General features: G+C 35.9%; 1 protein-coding gene across 2 annotated transcripts in view; it reads left to right on the forward strand.

Annotated features, from left to right (window-relative positions):
* Nucleotides 1–18,044, forward strand: part of LOC128691308 (inactive phospholipase C-like protein 1) — a 276,887-nt gene extending 258,843 nt beyond the window's left edge. The window contains exons 17-21 of one of the 2 annotated variants that reach the window (XM_070091631.1): nt 1,050–1,235; nt 6,160–6,234; nt 6,727–6,969; nt 11,117–11,337; nt 14,650–18,044. In XM_070091631.1, coding sequence (XP_069947732.1) covers nt 1,050–1,235; nt 6,160–6,234; nt 6,727–6,969; nt 11,117–11,337; nt 14,650–14,659 — 735 coding nt within the window. In that variant the 3' untranslated portion in view covers nt 14,660–18,044. Of the gene's footprint in view, nt 1–1,049; nt 1,236–6,159; nt 6,235–6,726; nt 6,970–11,116; nt 13,621–14,649 lie in introns of those variants that run through there. The other variant, XM_070091630.1, reaches the window with a different exon arrangement.
* Nucleotides 18,045–18,289: the final 245 nt, after the last annotated feature.

Below are 18,289 nucleotides of genomic sequence, written 5' to 3' on the forward strand. Positions count from 1 at the left end.
ACTTTCAAAACTGATGTATCCTACTTGAGAGAAGGTTGAGATTGTTATAGCAGTGTGTAGGTGATAATTCAAGTTACGTTTTTAAAAGTTTACATTCTTTTCCACACAATAAGTACAGCATACTTCTTCTAAACGGCTTTAATCGTTCATGGTTGGTGCATAATATAGATTGACTGATACCTATTAAATTTAGACAATGTAGATGAAAATTTGCTAACTGGCATAATTAACAAACTTGGAACCCTTAGCTACCAACCAATAATAGAGAATGCCTCTTTTAATCATCCTCAAACTTTCAGTGATTTGCTTAATGTAAGACTCGTTCAGATTTTGTGTAAGTTTTTGTGTAAGTTTTGTTAGGTTTAATAAACAAATAGGTTTCTATGAAATAACTAGAGAGTGCCTCTTCTGAGGGGCTTCAGGCTCCTACTTAGGTTAGGTAAGATTCCTGATGAATCTCACCTAACTTAGCCTATAGCGTTATACGTAGAGTTTCCGGTAAAGTAGGAGGGAATAATGTATCAATATACAGGGGTTACTTTCCCATATGTATAACCTTCGTTTGAGAGATAGGAATACAAACTGTGCTGGTGGTCTGTGTACGGTGGGTGTATATATACAATATATGAATACATAGATGTTTGTACGAATACCAGTGTATACATACCTACATGAATACCTGTAAATACATACGTGCAAGAAAGTGTGTGCATATATGTGTGCACAGGAGCTCCTGAATGTACACGTGTATTTAAACAACTATGCATATACATGTATATGTTTTATGCATTCGTGTTCGAACGAAGGTTCGACAGATGTGACTTCCTGTTTTCACATCTTCATTGTTTTTTAATTTTCAAGCATTATTAGGGAAACCGATTTTTTTCCATTGAAATTAAGGAATGTATGGTGCAAAAGCATTAATTTAAAGCAAAAAAAAATTCTTAGACATATAGAATTTAAAGATTTTTTCGTATTTAACTAAAAAATTAGTGAGGCTGAAGACGTGCTTTCTGCAGGAATGTAACCCCTTTTCTCCTTACTTGCAGGAGGCGTCGACGGTGCTGGTGGAGGCTGAGTGTGAGCAAAGTAAGGTGGAGAGTGCCTGGTCAGACCTGCAGGACGAGTGTGGCCTCGAGCACACGGCCAACATGAAGCAGTGCCTCAGAGTGGCCATCTCTCGCTACATGGCCACACCTGACACTAGCCGTCTCACTATCCAGGAGGAGAACGGGGTAGGCAGCTTCCTCTTCAGCCTTCACTGGGAGTGATTTGACGGACGTGATGGGGTCCTGATTCATGGTCTTGGAACTGCCCTTTCTTTTGCGGATCAAACCTGATTTCCTCTTGGTATCTAGACTGTGTATGACCCTACGAATCATTGTTCGTGAAATGTTGATGGGATATAAACACTGCAGTCGGTGGGACATAAAGTCTGCAGCTCACATATATGCTATCAAAGAGCGTTTTAACCTTGATAATCCGTTAAGGATATTTATCTATTGGAGTATATACACTAAGACATATACACCTTATACAGTTTATATGCTAAAATTCACCTCTTAGTGTATATATACAAAGACATTAACCTCTCTCTCCGTATATAAATCCATATTTATTTGTCGGTGTATGTACACTGAGATACATTTATATTTCACTTATGTTAAGTTATTTTTCTCGTCGATTTTCAAAATGTCGTTTTCTTTTAATAATTCTAAGATACCGAGATCCATAGTTACTTATAAAGGAAACCATATGCCGAATATATATATATATATATATATATATATATATATATATATATATATATATATATATATATATATATATATATATATATATATATATATATATATATATATATATATTCGGCAAAAAAAGCAACGCTCATCTTGCCGAATAAGGCAAGCGAAAATTTGTGTATGCAATAATTTCGCAAAATTCGTTCTGAACCTAATGAAACACAATATATTTCACTGTATTTGTTTATCATTAAATTAATATAAAATTCTAGCTAATTGACCAGTTTTACCTATTCGGCACGAGGGCCTCAACAACCCCTGCTAAGCCAGAGGGCTGAGGAGGGGTTGTTGAGGTGGTTCAGACATGTAGAGAGAAAGAAACAAAATAGAATGACTTCGAAAGTGTATAAATCTGTAGTGGAGGGAAGGCGGGGTAGGGGTCGGCCTAGGAAAGGTTGGAGGGAGGGGGTAAAGAATGTTTTGTGTGCGAGAGGCTTCGACTTCCAGCAAGTATGCGTGAGCGTGTTAAATAAGAGCGAATGGAGGCAAATGCTTTTTACTGCCTGACATGCTGTTGGAGTGTGAGCAAGGTGACATTTGTGAAGGGATTCAGGAAAACCGGTAGGCCGGACTCGAGTCCTGGAGATGGGAAGTGCAGTGTCTGCACTCTGGAGGAGGGGTGTTAATGTTGCAGTTTTATAACTATAGTGTAAGCACGCCTCTGGCAAGACGGTGATGGAGTGAATGATTATGAAAGATTTTCTTTTTCGGGCCACCCTACCTTGGTGGGAGACAGCCAATATGTTAATATATATATATATATATATATATATATATATATATATATATATATATATATATATATATATGTGTGTGTGTGTGTGTGTGTGTGTGTGTGTGTGTGTGTGTGTGTGTGTGTGTGTGTGTGTGTGTGTGTGTGTGTGTGTGTGTGTGTGTGTGTGTGTGTGTGTGTGTGTGTATGTCGTGCCGAATATGCAAAACTGGTCAATTAGCAAGAACTCATTTAAGATTAAGTCCTTTCTGAAATTTTCGCTTTTACGTTTAAAGACATACTTTTTCATTAATGTTAATGTAAAAATTTTTAATTTTGCACCAAAAGAATCTTATATATATATATATATATATATATATATATATATATATATATATATATATATATATATATATATATATATATATATATATATATATATATATATATATGTCGTGCCGAATAGGCAGAACTTGCGATCTTGGCTTAAATAGCAACGCTCATCTTGCCATATAGGACAAGTGAAAATTTGTGTATGCAATAATTTCGCGCAAATCATTCTGAACCTAACGAAAAAAATATATTTCACTGTGTTTGTTTTGTATTAAATTATTGTAAACAAATCTAAAATATATTTAGTTGGGTTATGCTAAAATAAATTGTTCTTGTTATAATAAGGTTAGGTAAGTTTTCTAAGACTCTTTTGTTGCAAAATTAAAAATTTTTACATTAACATTAATGAAAAATATATATCTTTAAACGTATAAGAGAAAATTTTAGAAAGGACTTAATTTTAAATGAGTTCTTGCTAATTGACCAATTTTACATATATATAAATATATATATATATATATATATATATATATATATATATATATATATATATATATATATATATATATATATATATATATATATATATATATATATATATATATATATATATATATATATATGCATATATATATATATATATATATATATATATATATATATATATATATATATATATATATATATATATATATATATATATATATACAAGTCGGCCGTCTCCCACCGAGGCAGGGTGACCCAAAAAATAAAGAAAATCCCCAAAAAGAAAATACTTTCATCATCATTCAACACTTTCACCTCACTCACACATAATCACTGTTTTTGCAGAGGTGCCCAGAATACAACAGTTTAGAAGTATATACCTATAAAAATACACAATATATCCCTCCAAACTGCCAATATCCCAAACCTCTCCCATTTCCCATTTCCAGGACTCAAGTCCGGTTGTATAAAATAACCGGTTTCCCTAAATCCCTTCACTAAATATTACCCTGCTCACACTCCAACAGCTCGTCAGATCCCAAATACCATTTGTCTCCATTCACTCCTATCTAACACGCTCACGCACGCAAGCACCCCTCGACCACAACACCTTTACCCCCTCCCTCCAACTTTTTCGAGGACGACCCCTACCCCGCCTTCCTTCCCCTACAGATTTATACGCTCTCCATGTCATTCTACTTTGATCCATATATATATATATATATATATATATATATATATATATATATATATATATATATATATATGTATATATATATATATATATATATATATATATATATATATATATATATATATATATATATATATATATATATATATATATACGTATATATATATATATATATATATATATATATATATATATATATATATATATATATATATATATATATATATATATATATATATATATATATATATATATATATATACATATATATGCAAAACAACCACTCTGAAAGAATAGAGAAATTCCAAGCGCTTTCGTGACTACTCACATTATCAAGGAACTATGAAAGTAAAGCATCCAAGGAAGCTATATAAGGGGTCTGGCCAACACCTCACTATCAGATCCCACAACGGTTAAACACCTGACGCGCGCCGGCCCAACTGGACAGGTCCTTTGCACAACTCACCAACAAACTTTTCTACCCAAGAAAATTTAAAAATTATTATTTGTCCAGTGTATTATTAAATTCTTCCCAAATTCTATTAATTATAACTGGATCTAATTTATATAAACCAAAGGAAATATTCATATTATTGTCAAAACTGCTTTTATGAAACAAGATTCAATTATATTCCTGTCGACCATGGACTTGCTTGATACTACTTTCTCAACTTTTTGAAAATCAATTGGATGGTTAAAATCTCTTACATGAATAAATAGAGCATTGGAATCTTGTCGAGTTCTAATGCTATATTTATGTTGTTTTAATCTTAGTTCGAGATTTTTACCAGTTTGACCGTAATAAACTTTATCGCAAATTTTACAAGGATAAAGTTTATTACGGTCAAACTGGTAAAAATCTCGAACTAAGATTAAAACAACATAAATATAGCATTAGAACTGGACAAGATTCCAATGCTCTATTTATTCATGTAAGAGATTTTAACCATCCAATTGATTTTCAAAAAGTTGAGAAAGTAGTATCAAGCAAGTCCATGGTCGACAGGAATATAATTGAATCTTGTTTCATAAAAAGCAGTTTTAACAATAATATGAATATTTCCTTTGGTTTATATAAATTAGATCCATTTATAATTAATAGAATTTGGGAAGAATTTAATAATACACTGGACAAATAATAATTTTTCAATTTTCTTGGGTAGAATAGTTTGTTGGTGAGTTGTGCAAAGGACCTGTCCAGTTGGGCCGGCGCGCGTCACGTGTTTAACCGTTCTGGGATCTGATAGTGAGGTGTTGGCCAGACCCCTTATATAGCTTCCTTGGATGCTTTACTTTCATAGTTCCTTGATAATGTGAGTAGTCACGAAAGCGCTTGGAATTTCTCTATTCTTTCAGAGTGGTTGTTTTGCATATTCTGAAATCACCTGTTTACTGTGATCTTATTGCATATATATATATATATATATATATATATATATATATATATATATATATATATATATATATATATATATATATATATATATATATATATATATATATATATATATATATATATATATATATATATATATATATATATATATATATATAGATAGATATATATGTCGTGCCGAATATGTAAAACTAGTCAATTAGCTAGAACTCATTTAAAATTAAGTCCTTTCTGAAATTTTCTTTTATATGTTTAAAGATATATTTTTTTTCATTAATGTTAATGTAAAAATTTTTAATTTTGCACCAAAAGAATTTTAGAAAACTTACCTAACCTTGTTATAACAAGAACAATTTATTTTAGCCTAGCCCAACTAAATATATTTTATATTTGTTTACAATAATTTAATACTAAACAAACACAATGAAATATATTTTTTTCGTTAGGTTCAGAATGATTATGGCGAAATTATTGCATAAGTAAATTTTCACTTGTCCTATATGGCAAGATGAGCGTTGTTATTTAAGACAAGATGGCAAGTTCTGCCTAATCGGCACGACATATATATATATATATATATATATATATATATATATATGTATGTATATATATATATATATATATATATATATATATATATATATATATATATATATATATATATATGTATGTATATATATATAGCCACGTCTCCCATGTACTCAGTGCTGTAATGTACGGTAATTGTGATTTGCAGGTGCCATTCCTGCGAAGCTCCCGACCTGGGCCTCTCCCTTCACACCTTCACAGACTGCAAACTGCGATGGAGAAGGTCTGTACACACAGCCTAACACCCATTGTCTTATATTGCCCTGGTACACGAGAGGCTATACTAACTTAACACCCACGGTGTTATGTTGTATTGGTACTAGACTGATACCCACGGTGTTGTTCTGCTCTTTTACACCAAGTGTTATACTTGCGTAGCTCCGAAGGTGTCATATGAGCCTGTTATATAACGTGTCATACTAGCCTATCACCTAGGGTGTCATACTTGCATAAAACCTAGGGTGTTATATGGCCGTAATACCGTAGGTGTTTAATATTAATATTAAATAATCATTAATATAATAATATGATGATCCTGATAATAAAATTATATAAAAATAATAATAATTATAATGTGATGATGATGTTGATAAAAGTATATAATAATAATAATAATAATAATAATAATAATAATAATAATAATAATAATAATAATAATAATAATAATAATAAATACATCAAGGCTGTCTTCGTGTAAAGTTAGTTACATCCACAGGTTCTGCTGGAGATCCATCATTTTTTGGCTCACGTTGAGAACCTACGGGTGTCCCTGGAGTCCCGCCTCAAGCCTGCCCTGGCCATGTACGACACCCTGGAGAACCTCCTCTCCTACAACGGTATCAAGGGCAAGAAGGCCAACAGAGCCATGGAGAACTTCGCCTGGAACGTGAGGATCATCAGAGGCCAACTGGACAGAATCGTCGCCCTCAAGAAGAAGTGTAGGATGGCCATGGAACAGGTAAAGCTGTAAGATCTATGATTTGCTACTTTTTTTTTTTTTTTTTTTTTTTTTAAGAGGAGTGAGGGTTAAAATTTTTACCGAGTGGGTTAGCATAACTACAGAATAATAATTGCTATAAGGAAAAGGGGAGAGGATATTTTTAAATAGTTAAGAAAGCAGTTCAAAGTAAGAAAAAATATTTGGGGCAGTTCTGCACTTCATTTCAGATAGTGTATTTGTACAACGTACTACAAACTTCATTAACTGCACTGATGGGAAATTCTTCGGTGATACGTGAGCTTCTGTGGCAGATGGGCTACATGTACTATGAAAAGCTTCCTGGTAAACAGTACAACGTAAAATACGATACACAAATAACCCGCACATAGAAGAGAGGAGCTTACGACGACGTTTCGGTCCGACTTGGACCATTTACAAAGTCACACTAACCAGAAGTGAGCAGGGCGGCTATATATAGGCAGGAAGAGGTAGTGGTGGTAGTAGTAGTAGTGGTGGTAGTAGTAGTAGTAGTAGTGGTAGTGGTGGTAGTGGGGAATTAAGGAGGAGGAACCAGTCAAATACAAAGAAAGGGTAGCACTGCAAGGGAGCTAGGTGCCCACAGAGGGAGAGCAAGTGCACAGAGGTGGAGGGAAGGGGAAGTGATGAAACAAATAATGAAGGAACAGAAACACGCGACAGAAGAAAGAAAGACAAAAAAGGAAAGAGGAAAGGGGAAGAGGGAGAAGAAGAAAAATGAGGAATCAGGTTAAGTCACTGGTGTTCTGAAGTTTGGAGCATTTTACAATGTAGTGGGAGAGAAAGGCATCTACAGAGACGAAGCCAGGACTAAGATTCATACAAGGAAAGTTGTGTATTAGAGAGGATTCAACTAGACGGCGACTGTTAGAGTTGGAAGTAGGGTAGACAGTTTTAGCGGAAGACCAGTCAGTAGGATGGCTGTGATCTCTGACGTGACAGAACAGAGCATTGTTAGTGTCGGCAAGCCTAACACTATTTTTGTGCTCCCTAAGTCTGTCAGAAAGAGATCGGCCAGTTTCTCCAAAGTATTGAAGAGGACAGGAGGAGCAAGAAATAGAGTAGACACCAGGAACATCTGTAGAGGGAGGAGAGGTATGAACGAGATTAGTGCGAAGAGTGTTAGTCTGGCGGAAAGTAAGCTTGATGTCTAAGGGACGGAGAGAATTGTTGAGATTAGAAAGATCGGAAATGTAGGGAAGGCAGAGGACAGAAGAGTTCCCAGGAGTAGAGAGTTTGGGAGAGAAGAAATTACGTTTAGCACGTGAGGAGGCAGAGTCTATGAAATGGGAAGGGTAGCCAAGACGGGAAAACGAATTATGAAGAGTGGAAATTTCTGCTGGGAGGAACTGAGGATCACAGATGCGGAGGGCACGGAGAAAGAGGGAGATAAGAACACTTTTCTTGACAGGAGAAACATGATAGGAAAAGTAGTGAACGTACATGCCACTGTGCATAGGTTTTCGGTAAACGGAAAAGGAAAAACCTGTATCTGAGCGGTGGACATGGACATCAAGGAAAGGAAGCAAGGAATTAGATTCCCATTCAGCTTTAAACTTAATGGAAGGGGCAAGATTATTAAAAGCTTCAAGAAAAGGTTGGAAGAGACTGGAGTCATGAGGCCACAGAGTAAAGATGTCATCCACATAGCGGAGCCAGAGAGAAGGTTGCACATCGATGGTAGGAAGAAGAACAGTCTCGAAGTATTCCATGTAAAGATTAGAAAGGACAGGAGAGAGAGGAGAGCCCAAAGCGACACCGAAGGTTTGAGAATAATATTTCCCTTGGAAGGAAAAGGAATTAGAGTCCACACAGAGGCGGATAAGATCAAGAAAGACTTCAATAGGTATAGGGAGATGTAGAAACCCTTCAAGGGCCTTATCTCTAAGGAAATCAAGGACATCATCAAGAGGGACATTGGTGAAGAGGGACTCAACGTCAAGACTAAGCATCTTACAGGTTGGGAGAGAGCGAACCCGTTCAATGAAGTCTTGAGAGTGACGAAGGTGGGCAGGAGAAAAAGTACCAAGAAAGGAAGTGAGGGTTTTGGCCAACCAAGAAGCAAGAGAATAAGAGACAGAACCTCTAGGACGAAGAGGAATATCAGGTTTATGAGTTTTGGGAAGGCCATAGAAATAGGGAAGAGAGGGACAGATGACACGAAACCGTTGAACAAGGTCAAAGTCGGAGAGAGTCCTTAGTTTCTTGTTGAAAGTTCTCTTGATGCGATCAAGAGGGTTGGAAACGAGAGGAGTGTAGGTACGTGAGTCAGAGAGCAACACATCAGCTTTACGGAGGTAATCCTCGCGATCAAGGATAACTACCGAATTGCCTTTGTCAGAAGATAGTAGGACAATGTTAGTGTTAGATTTAAGAGAAGAAAGGGCAAGTTGGTAACGGCGCGGTAGGTGGTGATTCTTAGAAAACAGATTACCAAGAACAGGAAGGAGAGCGCCACGAAAAGTGGACAAGTCAGGAAGATTACGGGAGCGAGATTGACGAAAGGAATCAAAAGAGCTAATCAGGGCAATACCAGCGCGAGGAGTAGGCGAAGTGGCAAAGGAAAGGCCAAAACCAAGAAGTTCAAGCTCATACTGAGAGAGTGAGACAGAAGACAGATTAGTAACACAGTCAGTGAGGGAGAATTTAGACCAAGGGCTAGCTGAGATGAGACGTTGAAGTTTATTTTGTAGTTTGGAAGAATGAATTTGTGTATTCAGGCGAGCAGTATCAAAGGCAATGGTAGAGAGAAGGTTACAGAGATCCTGTGGTAGAGCCGCAAAGAGAGCACGTTGACGCTGACGGAAAGTAAAGAAGGCATCTTCAACCTGTGACTTAGTAGAAAGAATGAGCTGTTGAAGTAGGAGACGGGCATGATCAGGAAAGGGAGTGCCCAGTGGGTTGGGTTTCAGGAAATGGGAGAAGGAAGGTAGCAGAACTTGTTCAGCAAGACAGTCACGTAGGAAGCGAAGCTGATTCTTATGACGCCTGGTAGCAATAAGAGCAGCCTCATAAGATCGAAAGAGGGGTTTAAAAGAGGGAAGAACATTAAAAAAGTTGGAGAGAATATGACGCTTAACTGCGGGGTCCATAAATAACAAAAAAAAAAAGGCACAATACCGTGACTGGAACGATACACAAATAACCCGCACATAGAAGAGAGGAGCTTAGGACTTCTGCTTAGTGTGACTTTGTAAATGGTCCAAGTCGGACCGAAACGTCGTCGTAAGCTCCTCTCTTCTATGTGCGGGTTATTTGTGTATCGTTCCAGTCACGGTATTGTGCATTTTTTTGTTATTTGTAAAATACGATATTTGGTATGAAAATCACATATAATGTTAACCGGCTCAGTGTATTGTATATAGGATTCAGCACCATAAAACAATTTTGTACCCTACACCACAAACTATTTTGCCATTAGAACTCTTATTACCCTACAAGGCAGACATTACGAAACTGTGGAGTAAACCATCAGCATCCCGAAGAGAATCGTCAAGCTTCACATGCACTGAAACATCATTGTTGAATATATAAGTATATTTAGTCTATCATTAAGTCAAATGGAAGTGTAACCGCCACTAGTCAGTGACGTAAAGCAACCCATATGAAGGTAAGATGAGTACTGCATATTTCAGTGTTACACTGAGGCTCTCTTCAATAAGAGAAAACCCTTTCTGCAAACACAAGCCAACAGGACACTCAAGCAGCAACAAAACAGTTGGGGTACATGTCTTCCAATCTCATTTAATAAAGAACTGCATCACATCATACTGTTTTCTTTGGACGACAGAGCAATGCAAGGAAGCTCTTATATCAGAAGTTGTAACCCTTCGTTGTGTCACATGATAATCTGTTGATGATCCATGTAATAATTCTGTAAATACATAAGCAACCATTCATGGAAGCATTACCCATCTCTCACATATGTGTGAAGCGGGAGCCTGTTATATATTGACAACCGGAAGGTGCTTTGAGTAACATTAGCATTGCACTCATTACTTTTATTAGCATTCATGGGAGGAGAAATTTTCTGCTGACATGTAAAATTCCCCCTACTTACCTACCTACCTACTTACGTTTCAAAGAAATTCTTGAATAACTCATAAACTAAAAGAGGCTTTCTCAACAGGTGGAGTCAACGAAGGTGACCTTGGACAGTCTTAACACCCGGGACAGGTCACCTTCAGTGAGAGAAAGGCCACGGCTGACACTGGCTAACCGCCACAACACTACTGACAACCTCACCACGTATGGCAGCTTGGGCCGCTCTCCCACCACCCCTAGCAGTGAATGTAAACCCAAGAGTATCCTGAAGAAAAGCAACTCGAACCTGGAGTCCAGCAGTGCTGGGTATGTGAACGAAGAGTATCGCGTCTCGCCCAGCACCTCTTCTACTCTCATAGCCGACGAAGACGACGCTAATGAACTGCTTAAACCCCAGATCTTGCACTCCTTCAGTTACACCCCTGGCTTCAGTTATGAGCAGAACACCGCCCTGTAGTTTGTCTGGTCTCTGAGTACTGTTGGTCTGTGTAATGAGCTGCAGAGTATACAGTAATGTAGGATGTAAGGACATTGAGTAATGTTGACCTGCGTAATGAGTTGTAGAAGATACACGACACTAGTGTAAAGCCTAAGGACATTAAATACGATTGGCCTGTGTAATGAGCTTCACAGTACATAGCTGTGTTGAGTGTAAGGACAATGAACAATTCTGACCTGTGTAGTGAGTTGCAGAGTACACAACAGTGATGTTGAGTGTAAAGAGACTGCAGTGACCTCAAGCACTTTGGAGCTAGTGAGAATTGTGTTGCATCACCCTGAGCACGTAGTCTTGTCTATATTACACACAAATCATCATGAGATGACTGTATTATGTGCACATGACTGTAGTAGGCACACATAATACAGCCATCATAAGATGAATGTATTATGTGCGAAGAAATAAATGATGCAGTGATACTAACAATAATACGAATCATTTACAGAAAGAAAAGGATCTTCTCATCACTTCATAAGAAACACTTAAATAGTTTAAGAAGTAATATCATGTAAACAATACTTGCAACACGTCCATATGTGGCACCTTCAACAATTTCAAGCTTTGGATGGCACTTCAGTAGCAAATATTTTCCAAATGCAGCATAAAAGAATAAATAAGCCTTATTGATATGGCTTCCAGGGTATGGAATTGGTGACAGTGCCATGAGAGTTAAATCCCTTTGTCATTTTTATATATACCTCAGAATGCTAAGCAGTAGCATTTTTAGAGACATGTTCTATTGTAATGGTGCACATGTTAGTGAAGAACATGAAGAACATATTTAATGAAGTGCGACACAATATTTTAAAAATAACAATGTTTTTGTATAGGCTAATTTTCCTAATGGGTGCTGCTACTGTATATATTGTGGTAAATAAGCGTAGTAGTTATGATAATATACCTTTGTAAGATATATGTAGTGTCTCGTGTATTATTTATTTGGTATATACGGTGTTCGATGTACTGTAACTTCAAGTGGTTAGCAGGTACGAGACAAGACACTTGTAGAATCAAACATGGACGAATCACTTACACTAAGCATCGAGGATGAATGGTAAATGCTAAACCTGTAGGGGTTATACAGCTCCTGGGAAAGAGGAGGTAACTGGGTTTGATCCAAGAGATGGGAGAGTCCCTCCAGTTCCTTGGATTTAGGAGCCCCGTCACCATCATCAAGGCTCCACCCTTGAAGGGATAGATGGATGAAAGCCACTTGATAATGGTCCAGGGCTGATCGAGGCATCTTCTACTCTCGGCTACAGAAAAAGTCAACAGGGTTTCAGACCTATCGACTACACGACTGTCGTTAAGGCAGGATATAACCTTTCCACCACGAGACAAGAGTACTGTAAACACTATGATTTGGATTAATGAAAACTTTCAGCATAAATACGCTGAGACACATACACCTCTCGGTGTATATATCCTGTGTCTCCTTTTAACTACACTTTGTAACTTGTGACTACACTCTCCTACATAAGATACTTTATTGAAGTAATTAATAAGTTACAGGAAGTATTCAGATTAAAGGTAGCGATATAGAGGAGAATTTGTACAAAAAGCGCAAGTATGTTGAACAGATATTTTAATGCAGCATGTTTCATTCTATGCTGGACTCTGCTATGGGAGAAACGTCCGCGTAAAACAATGTTCTGCTTGTGTCTGCCCACGCAAAGTACTTCAGAGACATCACTGAAAGATTGATAAACCAGCATGGTGTTGCTGCAAACTGTGCTGCTGTACACTGTAGCACCACACAGTGTGTTGGTATACTCTGTAACACCACAAACTGTGCTGCTGTACACTGTAACAGTGTACAGTGTGATAGTGTTAACTGTAGCACCATAGATTGTGCTGGTGTACACTGTAACACCACAGACTGTGCTAGTGTGCACAGTAGCACCTCAAGTCTCCAACAAACACAACACTCAACTATTTACATACAGTTTTTTAACATTCCAAACTTAAATTTATGAGAAGTGTAAATGATAATCACAATAAATGCATATTCTATTTTAAATACATAATCACGTAATTTTGGATATATTACACTTAGATTATAAAGGCAATTTTATATAAGATGACATGAAAAGAAGTATACATATATATATATATATATATATATATATATATATATATATATATATATATATATATATATATATATATATATATATATATATATTTCTAGTAAGCTGGTAGAGCTACAATTAAAAAAATTTAAATTTTTCCAAGATCTTTGGCTATGTGACAGGAGAAAAAAATATGCTAATAAGAGCATATGATTTTGGTCATTTTGGAGCATATAACTATATCAAATTTATATTATGTCTTCCAGTAGCATATGATGTCTTAGTTGCCAAAGTTTCTGAGGAAAAAAACACTGGTAATAGAATGCAAATTAGGTCTGCTAACTGCAAGTATGCAAATAAAGTCTGCTAATTGCAGGTATGCAAATAAAATCTGCTAACTGCAAGTATGCAAATAAAGTCTGCTAATTGCAGGTATGCAAATAAAGTCTGCTAACTGCAAGTATGCAAATAAAGTCTGCTAATTGCAGGTATGCAAATAAAGTCTGCTAACTGCAAGTATGCCACTAAAGTCTGCTAATGCAAGACTGCAAGAAAGGTCTGCTAGCTGCAATAATGGCAGCAAGGTCTGCTAAGTGTAGATATATAAATTTTGATCAGTTAATTTCCAGTACACAAAAGGTGAGCAGCGGATCACCTGCAGCATCATATTAACAGTGTTGTTATTTTTATACATTAACCAACCATTTCATAAAATCCTGAAAAAAATAAAACAATTTAAGGTTTTAATGTAGCAAATACAAATCTTAATTCATATACATTTGTACAAAGTTCATCAACAGTCATATTGAATGTTAATATATGTACATTTACCGTTTATCTAATCTAGTCATTAATGTTAAATATCCATACCATATATATATATATATATATATATATATATATATATATATATATATATATATATATATATATATATATATATATATATATATATATATATATATATTATATATATATATACATGCTGTGTGTATGTATGTGTATATAGATATTATTAGTGTACTCAGTAATTCTTTATTGTTTCAGGGAGACGTGAGACAAAGTCTGACCACTACCTTCAACTCTCATTATTATATACAATCAGAATTCTGGTATCACCATCGGCCTCCATACCTTAAATATTATTTCTCGTTTCTTCTGTGTACTCACATCACCTTATTTTGTGTGTGTGTGTGTGTGTGTGTGTGTGTGTGTGTGTGTGTGTGTGTGTGAATAATTATTTATTTGAGTTTGCAGGTGCTTGTCTAATAACGGTAGATACCTACTTAATGTGAGACATGCTGCTTGTTTCTGCTTCTGAAACTCGGTCCGATCTCACGGATATCAAATAAAAAGTCTAGTCACCAGTCTATGGTTATGATAAAACAAGAAGTGTAAAATGCACCTCTCTCTATTGTACAAATTTATTTACTCTGTATGAGCAATAGTAATCCCAATATAACGTAAGTATGAAGCAATAACTGATCACAGGCTTAAGTTCCGTATGCCAAATGTTAGTTAATCAACCTACAAATAATAATTACTCAAAATCTAATACTAGATTAATCATGTAAAATATATATTACATACAAATTTTATGACCTGAGTAAGTATCAAAGCTTGCAACTCACACACGACCGCAAGTCAACACAGTTCTCGTGTGAGTCTGCCTTTACTAAATGATCGGAGACGATGGTCTTAATTCACTGTGTAGACACCATCAAGACAAGACAAATTCCGTACAGTTCTAGAATTAGATGAATTCATAAAGCTGGGTAAATACTGAGTCCATTCGCTACTTAGTATGCAGTAGCAAATCCTTGAGTTCTCAACAGACAGTGAGGAAATTTAGCCAAGTATATCAGTCATAAGTAAAACCTATCACTCAAATGAGCCCAAGTCAATACCAAGGCACATAGTGTACTACACCTAGGCTCAAAATTTATCCCCACAGGAGACACTATGCTCTACAGGAGCTATCTCCCAAAAGCAAATCACAATAAGTTAAACATGATCTAGAACAGAGACCTTTCACATATTACGTTCAGCTGTGACGAGTTGTAGAAAATAAGTCCACAATGACATAATGTGAGAAGCGTGTTTGTAAAAGCGTATCAGTATTCTATAAATATATGTGAAGCTCAGAGTAATGACCCTTTTTCTCAACGGCTATGTTCAACATTGTAGTTATAAAGACAGAGTCCACAATAGAGACAAAGGCTGCACACACAAGAAAATGCAGAAATTCCAAGTCTAAACATTGACATTGTGGAGGAATGGTGTTTGGATATGTTAATGGAGACAAAGTATTAGCTCACACCTTCCCCAATCGGCAGTAAATCACTAACTGATTATCTCGGAGCAAGTGATGGGGCGGACTACCACACCTGGCAGCTTGACAAAATGTAGGAGTGCAATTTATTTGCTTTATCAGTATTTCGTACTCAGCACTTCAACCTGCTCATTCAGTATTACACATATACTATACTATATATATATATATATATATATATATATATATATATATATATATATATATATATATATATATATATATATATATATATATATATGCAATGTTGTAAAAGTGGTTTATATAGAAAATAATATGGATTATTAAAGTAAAAACCTAGATATTATAGATAATGAGAAGGTATCCTTTGTAACAAATACAATGCAAACAGTGACCGTAATAATTTAATACCAAAAACACGAACACCAAATAAAATACAAGTTTATCTTTCGTGCCCACCAGAACTCTTACAACTGGCTTTAGAGGAATGATCCGTGTGACCACATAAGCGTCTGAGTTACCTCATTTTCTCAAGAGGTACTGTACAGTTAAGGACAGTGAACCTGATCTTCCTACGACAATGACCTGCGATTAAGAGCGTTTTATCTGTATTCCAAGGCAATGTATTTATTCTTATATTAGAGTGAAACGTGAGACAAGGTGAGAAGGAAGGAAGCAGAGTGTGTGGCTGTATAGTAACAGCCCCGACACTAGTAGTGGTGCGTTTCCTCTCACTATGAATCTTACAGTAACGCCACCCATCATTGGTCCCACAGGCGCTGTTAAGCAGATATTACATTATTATTAGTTTATTATAGAAAAGTTGCTTAGTCACTTGATATGCATTGCAGTGACCGCATCAATAACTTATAAAGCCCCAATTACTGTAAAATCCTTGCTAAAATCCTTATTTCTTTACTAAAACATCTACCACATAAAACGAACGAAAATTTGTCGCACTAAACACGTCTCAGAATTATTCTAGAAGCTATTTTCTCAAACTTTGGTTAAAGTTTCAACGATTACGCTCAAACTACCCTTAAAGTGATTAATTAATATAAATGGAAAAGGGATGACTTCCATAATAAGCTAATGTGAATACCTGAAATGTCTGTGAATAAAAACAAGAATATCATATAAAGCATATCCTGAACTTCAAACTTTTGTGAGGTAATATTCTCTTACAGATTATCAGTAAAGTGGAGGAACATCATTATATGCTGGTACAAGCCACAAGGAAACATGTTTGTTTCCCTAAGTAGTTTTTCATACCTGTTTACACGTAATGTACAACCTTACAAGTTCTACACCACAGGTTGGTGCATGTGTGACAAGTAACATATTTGGTAACCTTGCCTTGTGTCTTCTAGATACATAAATGTCCTCCCGTAGGGCTGTTATATGCAAACTTCAACACTTGCGGACGAAAGTCTCTGACAGTGCCACTCTGTTATAAGCAGTTTGGATTCTACTATCAAGTGTAGATCGAGGGGTGTAATTTTTTTCATTATTACACCGGTCTAGGGATATGGTAAAACAGAAAAGAAAAAAATAAATCTATCTTTAGTAAATAAAGCATCTCGTACAATTATTTATCAACAATCTCCACGAGAAATAATAACTGATTACAAGGTTATGTTCCACATGAAATAATGTTTAACGAACTGACAAATGATGTTCATTCGAGCACCGGACTTACCAAACATATATGTATTACACAAAGCTCTTAAGACCCACATAAGTATAAAAGTGTGCAATTAGCACATGTTCTCATGTAAATTAACCCCTTCTGGGGCCTAGTTCCTAGACCTTATGTGTATCCATATACTCTTGCGCTACCATCCACAGGATGGATATGGGTGCACAATGAACTAGCCACTTCGGTGGCTAAATCTAAACTCTCAAGTGAACACAATGCAGGTGTGTGCACATACCATTCTAGTCAAAGCATCTATAAAATGCAAAGTGTAAACACTAGCAAAGTCATTAGAGACAAGATCTATTTAATCCTAAAATAGGTTGACTCCATAAAGCTGGACAATACAAAGTCTGCCAACTACTTAGTACGTAAAAAAAAAAGATTTTCCTGAGGCTAAATTCTCACCAAAGAGTTCAGAAATAGAGTTCAGCACATCAATTATTGGTGAAATTTAACGCATGAACAAGTCAGAATAGATCTCAAGACACATAATGTGCTTCACTTAAGCACACAGTCTGAGAACACAAGACATATGCATCAGAAGACTAAGTCTCAAACTGCGCCACAATGGCTGTCTACCAAAAGCATAACACAACAAGTGGAACTTGACCTAAAGCTAAGACCTTTTACAGACTATGATCCAACATGAGAGGGTACAGAACCAAGTCTGCAATGACATAATGTAAGGAATGCAT

Source organism: Cherax quadricarinatus, chromosome 36 (genome assembly GCF_038502225.1).
Source record: "Cherax quadricarinatus isolate ZL_2023a chromosome 36, ASM3850222v1, whole genome shotgun sequence".
Classification (NCBI taxonomy): domain Eukaryota; kingdom Metazoa; phylum Arthropoda; class Malacostraca; order Decapoda; family Parastacidae; genus Cherax; species Cherax quadricarinatus.